The sequence below is a fragment of the Podarcis cretensis genome (assembly GCF_951804945.1).
Source record: "Podarcis cretensis genome assembly, chromosome: 16".
NCBI classification, from domain to species: Eukaryota; Metazoa; Chordata; class Lepidosauria; order Squamata; family Lacertidae; genus Podarcis; species Podarcis cretensis.
The window spans coordinates 20,666,121-20,685,567 of record NC_137186.1 but is presented as its reverse complement, the minus strand read 5'-3'; the positions used below and the strand labels follow the sequence as shown (position 1 = coordinate 20,685,567).

General features: G+C 47.0%; 1 protein-coding gene across 2 annotated transcripts in view; it reads right to left on the bottom strand.

Moving 5' to 3' along the window:
• Window positions 1-19,447, bottom strand: part of KSR2 (kinase suppressor of ras 2) — a gene marked incomplete at its 3' end in the record, with an annotated part of 188,118 nt that overhangs the window by 64,908 nt on the left and 103,763 nt on the right. Inside the window, exons 6-10 of one of the 2 annotated variants that reach the window (XM_079956588.1) lie at window positions 17,571-17,640; window positions 14,693-14,776; window positions 12,127-12,194; window positions 6,244-6,362; window positions 1,395-1,563 (exon numbers count right to left, since the gene is read on the bottom strand). In XM_079956588.1, coding sequence (XP_079812714.1) covers window positions 1,395-1,563; window positions 6,244-6,362; window positions 12,127-12,194; window positions 14,693-14,776; window positions 17,571-17,640 — 510 coding nt within the window. Of the gene's footprint in view, window positions 1-1,394; window positions 1,564-6,243; window positions 6,363-12,009; window positions 12,195-14,692; window positions 14,777-17,570; window positions 17,641-19,447 lie in introns of both variants that reach the window. The other variant, XM_079956587.1, reaches the window with a different exon arrangement.

The following is a 19,447-nucleotide window of genomic DNA, read 5'->3' as shown; positions in this document are numbered from 1 at the left end:
CAATACGATGCTCAGCTATATTACAAACCAAGTATTTCTTGAAGAAGCTCATAAATATCAATCCAATTCTAATCAGACTGGAGTTAGTTTGCCCATCATCAGTTGTAGTCAAATGAATTGGCCCCAGCCGGTCAACAGTCCCCGACTCCTCTGAGCTGAGAATCTTGGGTGTAAATGTAAATGCAGGTAATTCAATCTGTCTTTCTAAGTCTTGCCTTCAGACGCAGCCAGCCCTGTCAGAAAATGAATGATTGTCTGGGGTCTTTCGAGGACACCCAAATGGGTTTGATAGTGTGCTGTTCCTAGAGTTCCTTCTCTAGCTGATGAAAAATGGTTGCCTTACTTCCCACAATCATTTTTCTTAAGGGCCATGCATGCATTTTGCCATGTTGTCTGACTGTAGAGGGACCTCTTGAAACAAGAGTGATGGAAGGAACTGCTCTCATCAGTGTGGAGGAAGGAGACAGAACCATGATGGGCCAAGATGAATGGCAGGCACCAACAGGTTTGCACTGTCAATGATCTACCTCTGTGTAGTGATCAGAGAGGAACAAGAGAGGTCTTGCTGTTTTGAAGGAAATGTAGAGAGCTGCCTTGTTGCAAGCCGAACCATTGGTCCATCTAGCTCAGCATTATCTACACCAGGGATGGGGAACACTTTTCATCCCAAGGACTGCACTGGAGGGCAAGGCCAGGAGCAAAAGGGAGGGCAATAAATGCAAATATTACCTTTGTACAGTAGGCTAGTTCCTATGCACAGCCATATACCCCTTTCTATCCTCCATGCAGGAAAGAAAGATGATCAGAGTTCAAGGACACATTCCAAAAAAACACTCAAGACAGGTGTGAAGCAAGGCTGCTGGTGGGTGTGGCCTGTGGAGAAGAGGTGTGGCCTGGGAATAATTCTGTAGGCCAGCTAGAGAGGCCTGGAGGGCCACTTTTGGTCCCTAGGCCTCAGGTTCCCCATCTCTGATCTAAGTAAGTATTGTCTAAGGATGGAGGAAATCTGTGTGTGTCCCCTATGCAACAGATAGGAACATAGGAAGCTTATACCAAGTCAGACCACTAATCCATCTAGCTCAGTAGTGTCTACACTGACTGGCAGCATGGAGGTGCTACGGACTTCTGCTTGCAAGGCGGACGTTCTAACCCTGAGCTATGGCATGATGTGCTGTTGATTTCCCTGTGATCCTACAATGCTTATATATCTCTTGTAAACTGAAATGCATCCACTGGTGTCCTCTGCTCACGTATTTAAAAATGAAACCTTCCCAAACAGATCCGTAGCCTCCTGGGGTCTTGTTTGGTCAATGTGCAGGGGCAAATTAAGAACCTTGCTTTCAGAGATGTGGACAGGCAGCTCCTGCGGTTCAGAGCAAAAGCTCAGGACATACCTGGCAAGTTGAACTGCTTCTGCTGCCGCGTGCACTGCGGGGAGGGGTGTAGGGGAGAGGGCGGTGTGGCACTGGGCGGCAGAGGCGGAGCTGGTGAGGAGGGCGTGGATGACGTCGTCGAGGAGGGGTTGCTGCTGGAATCAGGCTGGTAGGGCACCGGAATGTGGTCCTGCGGGAAGAGGAAGAACAGACCAGTGAGAGCGCAACTGGTGAGTGTCCATGCATGTGAGCTCTTGCCACACAAGATGGGATCCTGGACCAATAAGCGAAGTGACTAGTAGCTGGCGAGATCTCAGACCACCTTGGACACTGAGTGGGAAAAGATTCTCAGCAGTGCAGCAAAGCACCAGCTTGAGCTTGGGAACGATCCCCTCCCATAGGCAGCCGAGTGAGCATCAAACATTGGGGGTGAGGAGGAGTGGCTGGGGGGGAAGAAACAGCCTCCTGTTCCCCACAGAGAAATCACAAGTCAGCTCAAGTTACTCTCCATTGATTATTCCTCATGGGCCATTTAACTTTACGGAGACAACAGAGGGCACTTCAGGGTAAGCAGACAGATGGGATTTTTGTACAATGCTGCACATTCTTATTGCGGCTCTGCAGGGACTGCAGCCCCCCCCCCCCCCCGAAATAGGCTTGAGGCTGTCAATGGAGAGCAGCTCCTTTTAACACAGGGAAAGGAAGACACAGGGAACAGGTAGAGCAAGGGTTGGCAACAAGGCGCCCATGTTCCCGCTGGCATCCAAGGTGCCAATGTTCCCGCTGGCATCCACTGCCAGAGGTCTCAGTAGACACCCCCTTGAAAATTGGCAATGCACCAAAGACTGTTTGCTGTTTGTGCTCAGCTCAGTACTGACTCACTGAACTCACCTCCTTAAACATGCCTGCGTTTCATCGGATGCCTGGATTGAACACCCTCCCTCCCTTCCGTTCTGAGCAGAGGAGACGTTCAAGCAGTTTCTATCTGTGAGCCGCAGCAGCCAGCACTGGGCTTATAGCACATACTTGACAAAACATGGGCTACTTCTGATTCAGAAGACATGTCATCCACAGCGGAAGCTGGTCCATTAGGGTGAATGGGGCACTGCCCCACCAACCTCAGTCCTGATTCTTCCAATCCCACCTGCCTTCTTAATTACAACCAGTCCAGGGGGTAGCCCTGGCCACAAGCTTCTTCCTCCTTAAGAATGAGTGTTGCCCATTGTGCAACTCAGTAGGGAGAATTGGGACGAAACTAGAATTAGATGTCCGTCATAGATTGCAGCTCTGCTTATCATTTGCTCTAGCGCCACCTACTGTTGGCCTCTCCTGCCTTCTGCCCTACCAAAGGACACCAGTCATTCCTGAAGTATGCATAAAAAGGTAAAGGTAAAGGACCCCTGACAGTTAAGTCCAGTTGCGAACGACTCTGGGGTTGCGGTGCTCATCTCGCTTTACTGGCCAAGGGAGCTGACGTTTGTCTACAGACAGATTTTCGAGGTCATGTGGCCAGAATGACTAAGCTGCTTCTGGAGAACCAGAGCAGCGCATGGAAATGTCATTTACCTTCTTGCCGGAGCAGTACCTATTTATCTACTTGCACTGGCGTGCTTTCGAACTGCTAGACTGGCAGGAGCCGGGACTGAGCAACAGGAGCTCACCCCGTCACGGGGATTCGAACCGCCAACCTTCCGATCGGCAAGCCCTAGGCTCAGTGGTTTAGACCACAGCGCCACCCACATCCCATACATACATACATGTACGCATACAGCATCTGAAATGGCAGCTCAAATGACACCTGAATAAATTGGCTTTTCCTCTATTGCTAACCCACATTAGTGAAATCAAGTTACTAATCTGCGGCCGTACAATCGCTTTCACACCATCCCTCTTGCTTGCTCTTTTATGCTGGGCCTGGGGGAGGGAGCAGGGAGGGCACAGCAGGCAATGAAAAATGTACTTTCTTGTACTCAACTTGTAATGGATAATAATAATAATAATAATAATTTATTATTTATACCCCGCCCATCTGGCTGGGCCTCCCCAGCCACTCTGGGCGGCTTCCATAGAAAGCAAAAATACAATAAAATATCACACGTTAAAAACTTCCCTGAACAGGGCTGCATTAAGATGTCTTCTGAATGTCAGGTAGTTGTTTATCGCTTTGACATCTGCTGGAAGGGCGTTCCACAGGGCGGGCGCCACTACCGAGAAGGCCCTCTGCTTGGTTCCCTGTAGCTTTACTTCTCGCAATGAGGGAACCGCCAGAAAGCCCTCGGCACTAGACCTCAGCGTCCGGGCAGAATGATGGGGGTGGAGACGCTCCTTCAGGTATCTCCACCCCCATAATGAAAATGCTAATGCCATGAACCTAGATTTCGATGGGGTCTAAAAGATACTAAATTTTGCCTCTCAGATGTTGAACTTTGCTCTTCATCAAGTTCTGAAAAGCAAAGGACCTTGTGGGAGGACATCCACAGAAAATGCCGAACAAAACAGGATTGCACCTGTTGAAATTAATGGATCTCAAATTAGTTGTCTCCATTTCAATAGCTGTGCTCTGAGTGGGGCAAACGTTTGCATATGATTGCTGGTTTAAATTTTCAGATACATTCATTTCTAAATCTTTAACGCATTTTAGAAATTAAAGGGAGAATTCGGAATTTAGCCAAAAAGTTGGGTAGGGAGGTGGGATAAAAGCACACTGGCAGAATGCAAATATATGCAAATTAATGATAATGACACCAGGTCCTCACCAAATCACCTTAGGTTATGTCATAAACATATCAATTTAGACTATATCATAAATGACTGCTTCCCTCCTCACACCTTTCAGAATACATGTTGTTTGGATTCTATACTGTAACAGTTGCATTGACTCCCTAGTTAGTGTCCAGGGGCAATTTAAAGCGCTGGTGTGACCATATTTAAAGTGCTGCTATTGGTATTGACATATCCACACACAAAAACACACAGATATTGGAGTCCACACTATAGTACAAAATTCCACTCCTCTAGTCGTAGCCAGCTGTCTTCAATTTGCTCTTGTTTCTATACAAATAAATAGTCATTTATCTGGGGTTTACAACTCAATAATAGGACCAAAATATATCCATTGCACTGACATGAAAAATCATGCTCATGGCAAAGTTTTGTCTCTTCTGTCTGACCATCCTACCTTAAAGCAGAGTGAAAACTTTGATTCAGAGAAATTAAGCTCTTGAGCTCACCCAAAGGCTTCCCTCTTCCTTCAAGAGTTAACACAGAGATGTAAGAAGTTGTGTTTATACCAGAGCTTTGTCTGTGTTGCCCACTCTGTTGTCTACACTAGTCCAAATATTGCTGGACTAAAACTTCCAATATACCCAGCACTGACATGGGTCAAAGATGCTATAGTGACTGGAATCTAGCTACATCTGGAGGGTCACAGGTTTCCCTTCTCTGATTTAGAATTTTTGGAGAACATCAGCAAATTTGATGATGGGGTGATGTGGAGTAGTGTAGTGGCAAAATCACAGCCACACCCTCTCTCAGCCACAACCCCTTATAAGATTATGCAATAATCTGATAATTCTGCAGGGGGGGGGAATTAGGGGTGCCTTGCAACGATCAGCACAGATCTCTATGTGTTGCCTTTCAGTTGGGTCTACTATTTTCTGTGCAAGTAAATGGGCAAAGGATTTGGAGTGCTCCAAAATCTTCTTTCCAAGTGACCTACCTAAGCTGTGTCACCCTTGAAGTTCCACTGTACATAACAAAACTTGCACACCATTCTTTTGAAGCTAAAGCACCTTATGCTTTGGGTGTTCCACAATGCTTAGCTTTGAAGCAGAGAGAGCAGTTCCTCTGTGTTCTTCCCTGGAAGGACCCTAGGAGCCAACCCTCAGTGGCTGACTAGCCACCTTTCAACCTGATTGGCTCAAATCAGCACAACGGGTGAGAAGTCTTCATCTGAATGATTTGAAATGCTGAGTGTGCAGCTCTAGGTTGGAGGAGACAGGGACCTTGCTGCAGAAATAAGACAGGTCTTCAGCTCCCATGTACCACTACATTTCTGGCTATCTGTTAAAGCTGGGGTGGGATGTCATCTACCCAGTCAGACTATTTGTTCATGAAGCCCAGTCTGCCTCCCCTGGCTGGCAGCAGCTCTCCAAGGTCTTAGGAGTGCCCACTGCAATGCAACATTATTCGTTCATCTCTCGGCTTGACAGCTTCTGCTGCTGTTGAACCAGCTTGCTGCTTAAAAACGCCTGTCCCAACCTCACCCACCCCCTTCCAAAACAGGTTTCTACTTAGCCTTGACCAGATTTGCTGAAATGTATACCAGCCCCTTTGAGATTTGAATTGGCAGATATGCCTGGAAACCCAAGAAGCCATCTGCAAAGTTCTGGCCCAGCAGATGGCTGAACAGACCAGCAAGTAAACTGGGGGATGCTATTTTTCAAAGCAGAAAAAAACCCTGTGCCAATTTCCTCCCCTCCCCACCACAATTCATTTTCATTACAGAGCACTTGTTTCCATGGCAAGCAAGGAAGGGTCTCTCTCCCCCCCCCTCCCATTTCTCCAGCAGTTCCACTGATGGAAACATAGAAACATAGTTTTATACTGAGACTGACCATTGGGTCCATCTAGCTTAGTATTGTCTACACTGACTGGCAGTGGCTCTGGCTCTGCCTATCATTGGCACTGGAGCCACCCACTGTCAGTGTCCCAGTTTCTGCCCCACCAATCCCAATGGGCACCAGCCACTTCTGACTTTCAGCATACAAAGCTCTGTGCTCTACCATGGAGCTGTTGACTCCCTGGGGCTTCCAGTGTGACTGGCTTGCAGTCACTCCAGTCCCACCAAAGCAACTCTGCAACATCTCACCTTGTTGATTTTGTTGGTTTTGGGAAGCGTCTGGCTGACATGCATGTCCGAGTATCTGGGGGGCTTCCTCAGTGGGTTGTTAATATCACATGGCACAGATTCTGTCCGGACTAACCTTGCTGGATCAAAAAGAGAGAGAGAGAGACAGAGAGAGAGAGAGGAGAGAGGGGGGAGAGATGGAGAGATAGGGTGGGGTGGGGTGGAGGGGATGGAGAGAAAAATAGAGAAAGAGAAAGATCAAGGTTTTAATTTTGCACTTAATCCACATATCTAAAGAGCAGCTTCCTTTGAAGCTCCTAGAGCTTATGAGTTCAAACCCAAATGAGAAGCTAAACTTCCCCTGTGCCTAACTACTCATATGAGGGGTAGAGAAAGCTCCAGCCCTCCAGGTGTGGTTGGACTCCAACTCCCATCATTCCATTAGCCATGCTGGCTGGGGCTGAGGAGAGCTGGCCCATCCCCTTCTTTTGACTTAGGCCACGTTCACAGCATACATCTAAAGCACTCTGTTGCTACTTTAAACAGTCGTGGCTTCCCCCCTCCCCAAAGAATCCTGAGGGCTGTTGCTTGTTAAGGGTGCTGAGAGTTGTTAGGGCGCCTCCCAGAGCTACAATTCCCAGAGTTTCCTGGAAAAAGTGATTGCTAAACTACTCTGGAGCGTTTTCCCCTTATCACGAGAAACCTCAGAGGCCCACAGCACTCGCTTACTTTGTGGGGCTCCTGGTAGGTCCCTAGCTCCAAGGAAGGGCAGGGACCTTATCACAGGAAATGTTTTTTGGCTCTTGAAGGAGCTGCAAGTTATAGCCAGCATTCATTGCCCTGCCCTCCTCCCCTTTGTGTAGCTTAACTTTCTTCTGATCCCTCTAGCTTCTTCTCTGTTCTTTAGCCTTGTCTGAACAAGATTCCCTCCTGTACTTGCATTCCTTTTTATCCATCATAGAATCATGGAATCATGATTGTAAGAGTTGGAACTGCAGAGAATTTTAGAGTTTGAAGGGACCACATGGGTCATCTTGCCCAACCCCCTGCAATGCAGGAATCCTTTGCCCAACGTGGGGCTCGAACCCACAACCCTGAAGTTAAGAGCCTCATGGTCTACCGACTGAGCTATCGCTCCTGTCTCGCTCCCAGCCAAGAATCAAGCCTGTTGCTCTGGATGGCTGCATTTTGTGCCTCCCTTGCCCTTCATTTCTGCACTCCCCTTTCTGCCCAACTTCTGCTTACAGTTGGGTCAGCTGGCTTTGCTTGACCCTCTCCCTTGCCAGCCAGTTTCACTTTGCACATCGGTCCACATCCTTAACTCACAAGAGCAATCCTCTTTCAGAGAAAGAGAAGCACTCTGGATCATATCCATTATACATGTACACTCTAGAGCATTTCCTCCCGGCCTGTGTTTCTGTTGCCCTTTACCAACGTGGAACCAAATTCCCTCCACCATTTGGTTGCCACACACTGAGACACGCGATTTCCTTTCTTTGCAACATTTTACAAGCTGTTATGACCTTCGCCATCACAAATCAATTTCTGCACCACCGGCTCAATGGGCTGCCCTTTCCAGATGGTTAATTAATATGTCAAGTGCTCAAGTTACCCAATACGGGCTGCTGGAGCACTGCAGCCTCCATTGTGAAGTTTGACCGCTGAGTGCCAAATATTTTTTCTCCATCTTTCCAGCCAGTCACAGATCCGTGCTGGGACCTGGTTTCTTATCCCTTGCACTGCTGGTTATACAGGGGCTATTTGTAAGCAATGCTCAAGCCCGGCTAAATCTCTTCCCACCATCACTTTAAGCTTGTTGTAATTACTTCCAAATGTCTCATTCATTCTACCCATCCCTTGAGTGTCACAATACAGTGATACCTCTGCTTAAGAACTTAATTCGTTCCGGAGGTCCATTCTTAACCTGAAACTGTTCTTAACCTGAGGTACCACTTTAGCTAATGGGGCCTCCCGCTGCCACTGCACCACCACTGCGCAATTTCTGTTTTCATCCTGAAGCAAAGTTCTTAACTCGAGGTACTATTTCTGGGTTAGCGGAGTCTGTAACCTGAAGCGTCTGTAACCCAAGGTACCACTGTAAGGTAAAGGTAAAGGTAAAGGTAAAGGGACCCCTGACCATTAGGTCCAGTCGTGGCCAACTCTGGGGTTGCGGCACTCATCTTGCTTTATTGGCAGAGGAAGCTGGCGTACAGCTTCCGGGTCATGTGGCCAGCATGACTAAGCCACTTCTGTCGAACCAGAGCAGTGCACGGAAATGCTGTTTACCTTCCCGCCGGAGCAGTACCTATTTATCTACTTGCACTTTGACGTGCTTTCAAACTGCTAGGTTGGCAGGAGGAGGGACCGAACAACGGGAGCTCACCCCATCGTGGGGATTCGAACCGCCAACCTTCTGATCGGCAAATCCTAGGCTCTGTGGTGTAACCCACAGTGCTACAGGTTCCTTATTCCCCCGTAGCCCCTCATCCTTTTATGTTCCTTTGCTCTGATTCCTGTTCCACCAAAGATATTCCCACCTAAGCAGTGGTTCCCTCACCCAACCAGGAAGTAGTATAATTACTTCCTGTTCAAACAGAGCCTTTGTCTGAACAACTAGAGTATTCATTCAGTGCTCCATGGCTAGAGATGTCTGAGAATTCCTACAGGAACAATACAGTATAAGAGAAATGGATGATGCTCATTTTTTTGTTTTTTGTTTGTCCCATGTCTGAAACAGAAATTTATCCAGTGGATATGATTACTATTCACTGTTGTTACTTTCAGTCTGCTAATGATATGTAATTATTTTATTGATTGATTGATGGATTGAATTTATATCCCACCCTCCCTCCCCAAAGAGCCCAGGGTGGCAAGCAAATGTACGATTTAAAACAAAGAAGAATGCAAAAACATTCGTAGACAGATCAAAACATTCTAAAAACAAGTACAATTAAGAACATCTAAAATCAGTTACAGTTATCAGTTTAATCTTTTTAAAGAAAATTTCTTCCATCCAATGATCTTATGGATGCCAGGAACAGTATTCTTCCGCCAACAAATGTCTGGGTAAACAGGAACATTCTCAAATTCCACCTGAAAGTTAGTAATGATGAAACAGGCACAACTCAATAGGGAGGGCATTCCACAACTGGGGAACCACCACTGAAAAGACTCTGTCATATAACAGCAGTCCTGAAAGACCTACATTGACTCCCAGTACGTTTCCGAGCACAATTCAAAGTGTTGGTGCTGATCTTTAAAGCCCTAAACGGTTTCAGCCCAGTATACCTGAAGGAGCGTCTCTACCCCCGTCGTTCTGCCCAGACACTGAGGTCCAGCTCCGAGGGCCTTCTGGCGGTTCCCTCACTGCGAGAAATGAGGTTACAGGGAGTGAGGCAGAGACCCTCCTCGGTAGTGGCACCCTCCGTGTGGAACACCCTCCCATCAGATGTCAAGGAAATAAACAACTATTTGACTTTTAGGAGACATCTGAAGGCAGCCCTGTTTAGGGAAGTTTTTAATGTTTGATGTTTTATCATGTTTTAATATTCTGTTGGGAGCTGCCCAGAGTGGCTGAAGAAACCCAGCCAGATGGGCAGGGTATAAATAAATTATTATTGTTATTATTATTATTATTATTATTATTATTATTATTATTATTATTATTATTATTACTGACTGTATAGCCCCCAGTGATTGCATTATGAAGGCCTCATCTACCCATCATAGGATTTTTATGACTAACCCCCCCCCCCGCTGCATTGTGCTTCCTTTGCATCAAAATGAACAGGGTGGAATAACATAATTACATTTTTTATTTTTTAAAAATCAGCTCCAGCAGACAGCGAGACAAATAATGTCATTATCGTTGGGTCAAATGGTAACAAAATGGAAATAGTGCTGCATGCAGCAACTATGGGTCAGGATGGAAAGTGATGCTTTCTTCTATCTTTTCTGTGACTTACGGTGGGATTTAGGGAGATATTGTGAACCCCAGATTCTGACTATTGCAAATAATTAATTTGCCATTGATAACCTAAATGATTATAGCCAACGCCTTTCCTTTTCCTGGACGGCTATACCAAAGAGTTCACTTGACTCTTCTCTGCCTTTTCGTTTCCGGATGCAGAAGCCTTACAATTAGGCACAAATAAGTAACTCATTAAAAGCATTTAGCAAAAAAAATCAAGTGTTCTCCCAGTGCAGGTGTATTTAGCAAGCATCAAGCAGCAGGAGCCTCATTAGAGCTAAATGAAATGCACATTTCTGATTCTGGATTTCCAAATGGTCCCCCTCCAGGTAATCACTTTGGCATGGGGAACGCTTTAATGAAAAGGCAAAGCCATCTTCCGGCAAGAAAGGCTTCCTCCTGGGGCCTGGGAGGCCTCCTCTTCATATGCATGAAGTGGTCTCCTACAGCTAAGGGAGCTTTTTGCATGAAGCCGTGCTCATGTCAGCATCCATCCGCCTGCACTGCTCCTCCGTGTGGTGGGAGGCAGGGATGGTCCAAACCAATCTGGTTCACAATCCCCAGAACAATGCACTAAAAGTCATAGCTCAGGGGCAGGGGGGTCTGCTTTGAATGCCAAAGGTTGCTGGTTCAGATCCTGGTATCTCCCAGGAGGGATGGGAAAGGTTCTTGCTTGAGACCCTGGAAAGCCACTGCCAGTTAGTGCATACACTCCAACATTTCTCTGATGAAAATAGGGACGTCCTATTCCATTATTATTATTATTATTATTATTATTATTCCCCAGCCATCTGACTAGGTTGCCCCAGCCACTCTGGGTGACTTCCAACATATATAAAGCATAATAAAACATTAGCATTTTTTTAAACAAACTTCCTAATACAGTCATACCATGGATCCCGAATGCCTTGGTACTCGGACGTTTTGGCTCCTGAACGACGCAAACCCGGAAGTGAGTGTTCCAGTTTGCGAACGTTCTTTGGAACCCAAATGTCCGACGGAGGTTCCGCGGCTTCTGATTGGCTGCAGGAGCTTTCTGCTGCCAATCAGAAGCTGCACTTTGGTTTCCGGACGTTTTGGAAGTCAAACGGACTTCCGGAACGGATTCCGTTTGACTTTTGAGGTACGACTCTACAGGGCTGCCTGCATATGTCTTCTAAAGGTTGTATAGTTTCTGATCTCCTTGGCTCGGGGATTGCATAACTGCATGGCCTGCAACATTTCTCCAATTAAATTAGGGACGTCCTAAGTAAAAGTGGGGCATTCTGGGATCAAATCAGAAACCAGGATGGCTTCTGTAAATCCAAAACTGTCCCTAGAAAACAGGGACACTTGGAAGGTCTGTAGTGGTGACCATATTAAGTTAGATGGCCCAGTGGCCTGACTCAGTATAAAGAAGGGCTGTGGCTCAGTGGTGGACCATCTGCTTTGCACACAGAGAAAGTCATAGGTTCAATCCCCAGTGTCTCCAGGTAGGGCTGGGGAACACCTCTGCTTGAAATCCTAGGAAATCTGCTGCCTGTGGTCTGTGTAGAAAATACTGAGCTAGATGGACCCAGTATTAGGCGGCTTCCTACATCCCTACATGAGCAAATGAAATAACAGTTTTTAAAAAGAAAGAAAGAAAGAAAGAAAGAAAGAAAGAAAGAAAGAAAGAAAGAAAGAAAGAAAATGGGAAGGAAAGGGTTAAAAGATCCAGGGCCCAGACTCAGGACCCTCATCGCATCCCCCTGCCATGATCACTGCAGGCAAGAAAAGAGGAAGGAGCGAAGCAAAGGAGAAGAGCAGGCCTGGGAGTGCCCAGAGGAGATATGTACCTGGCTCGGCGTTTGAAGAAGAAAGAAAGAAAGAGCTACGAAAGGCAACTGTCTTGCTCTGTCCTGGGCTACAAATCAGGCGGAAGATCTCAGAGACACGGCGGTAGCTGCCCTTACCTCCACGGTGGATGATCAGCAGGTGACATGGCGGGGCCTCTTTGGTACATTTGTTGTGGCACTTTAGCCTAAGAGACAGGAGAGACAAGAGCACTTTGAGAACCACAGTTTGGACTAGGAAGGGCTGTAGCTCAGTGGTCAGAGTATCTGTTTTGCACACAGAAGGTCCCAGCAGTGGCGTAGCGTGGGGGGTGCAGGGGGGCCATCCGCACCGGGCACAACATTTGGGGGGGCGCTCGCGCTTGCAGCTCTCTGCCTCTACCTGGCTCACTCACTCTCTCTCACTGCAGTGCTGGCTGTGCGAATCCAATCCGAGCTGCCGGGTCGCCTCCCACTGTGGAGGAGGAGGGTGCCAGGCATGCGTTGCGTTGCGCAGCGGAGAGAGAGCGAGGGAGGGACTATCTGGGGGAGGGACAGTGCAGCGGCCGCCCAGCACAGCGCTGAGCGCGGGAGAGAACTACACCCGACCAGCCCAGGCAGCAGCAAGAAGAAGCTGGCAGCAGCAACAGGTTAGGGGCTAGGGGCGCAAATTACTTGCCTTGCCCCGGGTTAGGGGGCGCTAATTACTTGCTTTGCCCCAGGTGCTGACAACCCACGCTACGCCGCTGGGTCCCAGGTTCAATCCCAGCTGGCATCACCAGGTAGAATAATAATAATATAATAATAATACCTGAAGGAGCGTCTCCACCACCATCGTTCAGCCCGGACACTGAGGTCGAGCTCCGAGGGCCTTCTGGCAATTCCCTCATTGCAAGAAGTGAAGTTACAGGGAACCAGGCAGAGGGCCTTCTCAGTAGTAGCACCCGCCCTGTGGAACTCCCTCCCGTCAGATGTCAAAGAAATAAAGAACTACGCAACTTTTAGAAGACATCTGAAGGCAGCCCCATATCTGTAAGTTTTTAATGTTTGATGTTTTATTATGTTTTTATTAATAAATCTGATGGGTTGCCCCAGCCACTCTGGGCGGCTTCCAATAGAATTTAAAAAACACACAACAAAACATCGGACATTAAAAACTTCCCAGTACAGGGCTGTCTTCAGATGTCTATGGAAAGTCATATCATTGTTTAACTCTTTAACTATTTGACATCTGATGGGAGGGCGCTCCACAGGGCAGGCACCACTACCAACAAGGCCCTCTGCCTGGTTCTCTGTAATTTCACTTCTCACAGTGAGGGAACCGCCAGAGGAACCTCAGAACTGGACCTCAGTGTCCGGGCTGGGAATGTCCCCTGTCTAAAACCCGGAGAGCTGTTATCAATCCGTGTACACAACAGTGATTTGGACCAATAGATTTGACTCAGTATGATGCAGCCTCCTCAGTCTTTTCTATGGTGTCTCAAAAACAGCTGTAACTATTCTGCATAAGTACCTCCATGCCCCACCTGACCAAAGGGTCGGCTGACTCTGCCTAAATTATTTTTCTCTCTGTCTCTTTAACTATTTGAAAGCTGGAAGGAAGCCAGTAATCAGCTACTTATTCCCCGAGCAGTGCTTGGACCTTTGGGGCAATAAAGATATTATATATACAGTATATAATATATAGGCGCCCATTGCATCATCATTGTTCTTATTAGCCAGTACAGTGGTACCTCAGGTTAAGTACTTAATTCGTTCTGGAGGTCTGTACTTAACCTGAAACTGTTCTTAATCTGAAGCACCACTTTAGCAAATGGGGCCTCCTGCTGCCGCCGCACTGCCGGAGCACGATTTCTGTTCTCATCCTGAAGCAAAGTTCTTAACCTGAAGCACTATTTCTGGGTTAGCGGAGTCTGTAACCTGAAGCGTATGTAACCTGAGGTACCACTGTATGGTATAGTAGTTAGACTGTCGGGTTTGAAATCCCCACTCGGGGGACCTTGGCCCAATTGCTAACTCTCTACCTAACCTACCTCTCAGGGTTGTTGTGAAGGTAAAATGGAAGGGAAGAACCATGCACACAACCTTGAGCTATCATTTGGAACTGCAGTGGCCCTTTGTCTACTCAGACTGTATGTGTGAGAGCAACCTGATAGCCATGCTACTGTAGGGTTGCTGTGAGGATGAAATGTGGAGGCAGGAAACCACGTATCTTGGAGGGAAAGTGGGATACAAAATGCTGCAATAAAAAAGAGGCATATGTCCTTCAGTCAGTCCCCTGTTGATATCAAGAAGGCTGGCATGTAGCCTACATGGAAAATCTTGCACACAAACTCAGGGTCTGTCATGGCATTTCTTAACCAAGCAAACTCATTAAGAACTACTTTGCTTTTATTACATATGTATGCATCAAGGAATATGTTAATCCGCTGGCTCAACAAGCTTCAATTTGGAATTCATAATTGCTATTTAATGTCTCATCTTTATTTGTACTTTTGAACTATTATTTAGATGACTGGGATCTTTTGTTTCATTGCTGCAGTTCTTTTCCTTGCTTCTTGGATCACTTGGACATGTTACGGAGGGGAAGGGAGTTGGGGTGGGCTCTTTTCTATGTTCTCACAGTTGTGTATTTTGCCCGCCATGAAAAACAATAATAATTACTTATATTTGAAAGATGGAGGGAGAGGGAGGAAGATAGACGTACTTGCAGTTTTTACATTTCAGTCCAAACAACATTCCTTTCCCACAGACAGTGCATGTCTGAGACATCCAATACTTGGTGGAAAACCTGTGCAGAGAGAGAGAAAGAGAAAGAGAAAGGTTGACCTTTGTTAAGTCTTAAGCAAAAGCTCCTTCTCAGAACAGTGAAATGTGTTATTTTTAATAAACCTGATTGTATTCTGCTCTCCCTAGTCACCAAGACCAGCAGCACCAGAATTGCTTATTGATTCTGGTTTAGGAAGCCGATGCGAATCAATTCTGCTTGCAGCATGTGCCGCTCTATCCGTGAGTGGGAGTTTAGAACGTGAGGAAACACATCACAATTGTTAATTTCAGTCAGCTAATCAGGGTCCGTATTTGCTCATTAGCAACCCAGGGAGGTAAAACAAAACTGGTGATCTTAAAAAAAGAGAGCATGGACTCATGATTTTATTGGAAACGAATCAGGACCTCAGCATGCCCTACGAGCGGGGAAACACCTTAAAAATGCCTTCACTGCTCCAGGACATGTCTAGTGAAGCTGTTCAGGTGGTTGAACCCGCATCCCACTGTGTTCCTTTCCTTCCTGCCTGTTACTGGTCCATCTTATTCCCATTTTTTCCAATAGAGTAGGGGGTGGGGGGGTGGCTACTGGCATAGCATTTACTCAAGGTCAGGAGGTCATAGACAAAGCACAGTGGTTTTATCGACAGAAGCTGGAGCCTTATCTAAGTGATATCAGAAATTGAAATAGTGCTTAGAAGGGGCTTTATTGAGACTGGGCATTGAGACACACACACCAGCACCGGCCTTTTGCTTATCAGCACTCTGCTTCCAAGATTATAATGCAGCAAATTAAACAGCCCAAGCAAACTCCAGAGAAAGGTTTTTCTTCAGACTACTCATGCTGTTGAGTGGCTCTGTCCCTCAGATAGGATGAGGTGGGCAAAAGTGTGGGTAAGGGTTGGGCAAACTTCGGGGCTCAAGGCAGCCTTGGTGTAATTTCCAAAGCACCCTATTGGGATCAGTTTAGACCTCTGGTAAGAGTGATCTGACTCTCTGCTGGGCAGAGACAAAAAGGGAGAAGGAGAAAGATGGGGGTGTCAGTGGGCCTTTTTTCCGACGGAACTCTCCGGAACTCCGTTCCAGCTCCTCTCAGGCATTCATCCTGAGTTCCAGCACCTCTTTTTCTAGAAAAATAGCAGTAGGTGTCAAAAAGGGGGGGAGAAAAAAAGGGGTGTCAGAGAGAGAGAGAGGTGTCAGAAAGAAAAAGGAGTGTTGGAAAGAGAGGGAGCGAGGGAGGAAAGAAGAGATATCAGAGAGAAGCGGGAGTCAGAAAGTGAGAGAAGAAGGATGTCCTCATCTGCTTTTCACTCTGGTCTCTGCCCCACCCAAAGCTGGCATGCCACCCCACAACAGATGACCCAGCCCAACAGAATGCAGCCCTTGACAGGAGGGTGGGGAGTTACCTGCCCTGACCTGGGTTTAAAGTGATTCAGCTGAAGAAGGCTGTCAGGTTGCCAAAGCCAGTAACTGGGAGAAATAACCACAATGCATTTTCTGGTTTCTTAGGCAGGGGGCTTGCCCAGTGGTGCTGCAGCCATTGCTTATCGGTTCCTTCATTTGAGAGTTTACAGTTGGTATGTAAACAGTCTGGCCTGGTCATCTGATGCCTCACCAGTGAGCAGTAAATGGGCCGAGAGACGGTCTCAGAGGAATCTCTGTGTTTTTCAAATGAGGTATCCAGCAGAGTCCATTTTCAGCAATCAAGGATGCTTCATAATTATAATGGATTTAAGAGGAATACAATATTTCTGTTGCGGGGAGAGAAATGGCATTACACTTTGGGGGGTCCAGCTCCCCTCACAGCAGGAGCCAGCAGCTCTTGGCTCTTGAGAGACCACTGCTAGCTAGTCCTGCCATTTTGCTCTCAGCCAGAAGAAGTCAGATTCCTATGGAGGGGGACAGTACAGCTTGCTCCCTCCCCACCAGGTCTTGGGACTGTATTTCCATCCAGACTGAAGACACAGACGACATCTCCTCCTCCATCTTCCCAGTGGAGTTTAATGGGGTTACAAGGGCCTGTCAGTGCCACCTACTGACTGGAGGTCAGATGCTACCATAGAGTCTCTAAGGTTCCAAAACTAAAATTTGCGCCACCTACTGTCAGACTCCCTGTCCAAACAGGGAAAGCAGATATTGGGATGGGCTTGAGGGGGTCCTTGGCACAGCGCCCTTCCATTTGCCCTGGAGCGATGCCATGCCGTGGGCATTGTGGGAAATTAAAATGGCAGCACAGAAATGCAGCCACACATTTTCCTCCCTCCAGAATTCTATGGTGATAGGAACATAGGAAGGAATATAGGAAGCTGCCTTGGGTCACATTCGTACATACAGTGGTACCTCTGGTTACAAACTTAAATCGTTCCGGAGGTCCATTCTTAACCTGAAACCGTTCTTAACCTGAGGTACCACTTTAGCTAATGGGGCCTCCTGCTGCGGCTGCGCTGCCGGCGCACGATTTCTGTTCTCATCCTGAGGTAAAGTTCTTAACCAGAGGTACTACTTCCGGGTTAGCGGAGTCTGTAACCCGAAGTGTTTGTAACCCGAGGTGTTTGTAACCCGAGGTACCACTGTACATTTAAATCACTATGATACCGCTTTAAACAGTCATGACTTCCCCCAAAGAATCCTGGGAAACTGATGGTTGCTCATTCCTTACTCACTGGTAACCATTTGCACTAGACCCTCAACAGAGTAGGCAATAATTCTCCCTTACCTGAAACCATAACCCTCCTGAGGTAAACTGTTTCTCAATCATAACATTTAAAAAAAAGAAAGAAAGAAAAAGACATATCTGAGTTTTTTCAATCAACTCATACCTGTGTTTGATTGAGTTTCCAAGATCCCGTCGAGGAATTTGCGGGGACCAGCGAGGTACTGAGAGTGTATCTGAAAGATAGAAATTAGAGGGGGAAAGAGTTGATCCCAGACGGTCAGATTCAAAATTATTTCTGTCACAATAATCTGGCTTATTACATATCAGGGATGCCATTATGAATTCTGAAAAACAAAAACAAAAATAGCCTTCTAAACAAATCTCAGCATCTTGGCATGACATGTGGGATACTGTGTTGTTGTCGTACTGTGTGGAGTATAGCCAGGAATGCCCTTTTCTGGGTACTCCATTCCATCTCTCTTCATCCCCACTCTCTCATTCCACACTCCAGGATTCCATGGCCACTAAGTATGCTGTTTGCAAGGCCATCCCAATACATTTTGGCACCTGAGGCGAACCTCCTCCCTGCCAGGGAAGACGGAGTGAATGAAGAACAAGTGGTGCGAGGAGACAAGCAGCACCTCCTATTCACCAAGACACCATTGAAGAGGCGGCATTGAGGGGACAGATCCAGCCTCCAAGGAGTGCGCTGCAGCTGTTAACCATCCTGCAGCAGAAGTAGTGAGCGATGCATTCCTTGGAGGCTGGTGCTGCTGCCCCTCTGGATCCTGCTTCCTGAGGCAGTCGCCTCACTTTGCCTCATCCATGGGCAGGGTTGGATTTAGGTCTGATGAGGCCCTAAGCTACGGAAGGTAATGGGGCTCTTTATATGTCCAGCTGTCCTTTGTCAACAACAAATTTTGTGTTGAATATATGCTATATGGGGTGGCGCTGTGGGTTAAACCACAGAGCCTAGGACTTGCTGATCAGAAGGTCGGCAGTTCAAATCCCCACGACGGGGTGAGCTCCCGTTGTTTGGTCCCTGCTCCTGCCAACCTAGCAGTTCGAAAGCACCTCAAAGTGCATGTAGATAAATAGGTACCGCTCCGGCGGAAAGATAAACGGCGTTTCCGTGCGCTGCTCTGGTTCACCAGAAGCGGCTTAGTCATGCTGGCCACATGTCCCAGAAGCTGTATGCTGGCTTCCTCGGCCAATAAAGCGAGATGAGCGCCGCAACCCCAGAGTCGGCCACAACTGGACCTAATGGTCAGGGGTCCCGTTACCTTTACCTTTACCTATACGCTATTTGATAATTTATGGACCTAATAGGTATCTGAAGCAATTTGCACATAACAAAATAGGTATTTGATCAAAGTAATTGTTATACAAATGAGCAAACCAGTGATATTTTAGGGAGCAGGCTAGCAGGCGGGGCCCATTACTTACATCATAGGAGCCTACACAACACAAAACACTGTTGCTGTATGTAGGTTTTGTTTTATTTGGTTTTTATCTTATATTTTGGAAATGTATATCCAGTTTTCCTTTAATTTTTGGGGGGGACCCCAAGAGAGTGGAGCCCTAAGCTATAGCTTGTTTAGCTTACACGTAAATCCGGCATTGTCCATGGGCTGGCCTGGAGCGGGTACGGCTTTTTAGTTATTTCTCCAAACCTCCCTTAGGTTTGCTGACACTTCCTCTTACGTGAGGGTTTCAGGCATGCAAGGAAGGCAGGTGCTCTACCACTGGGCTATGGCCTTTACCAAGAAGACTTGGTGGGACACTTGTTTCCCTGGCGAAACGTTTTGCACCAAAGGAACGTGGCCGCGCAAGAGAATGCATAAGCAGATTGCTGCTAATTCTGCTGCCCAATAGATGGAACAATCTGTTACGTGATGAGTTGCTGTGTTGGGATTGCTCTGTTGCGCAACATTAAACCCTGAGTCCCAATTGCGCTAATGGACAGAGAAAACTAGATACTGCCCAAAGTAATTAAATATTGCCTATTGGCATTAGACAGGTGCCTTCGCAATACTGGTT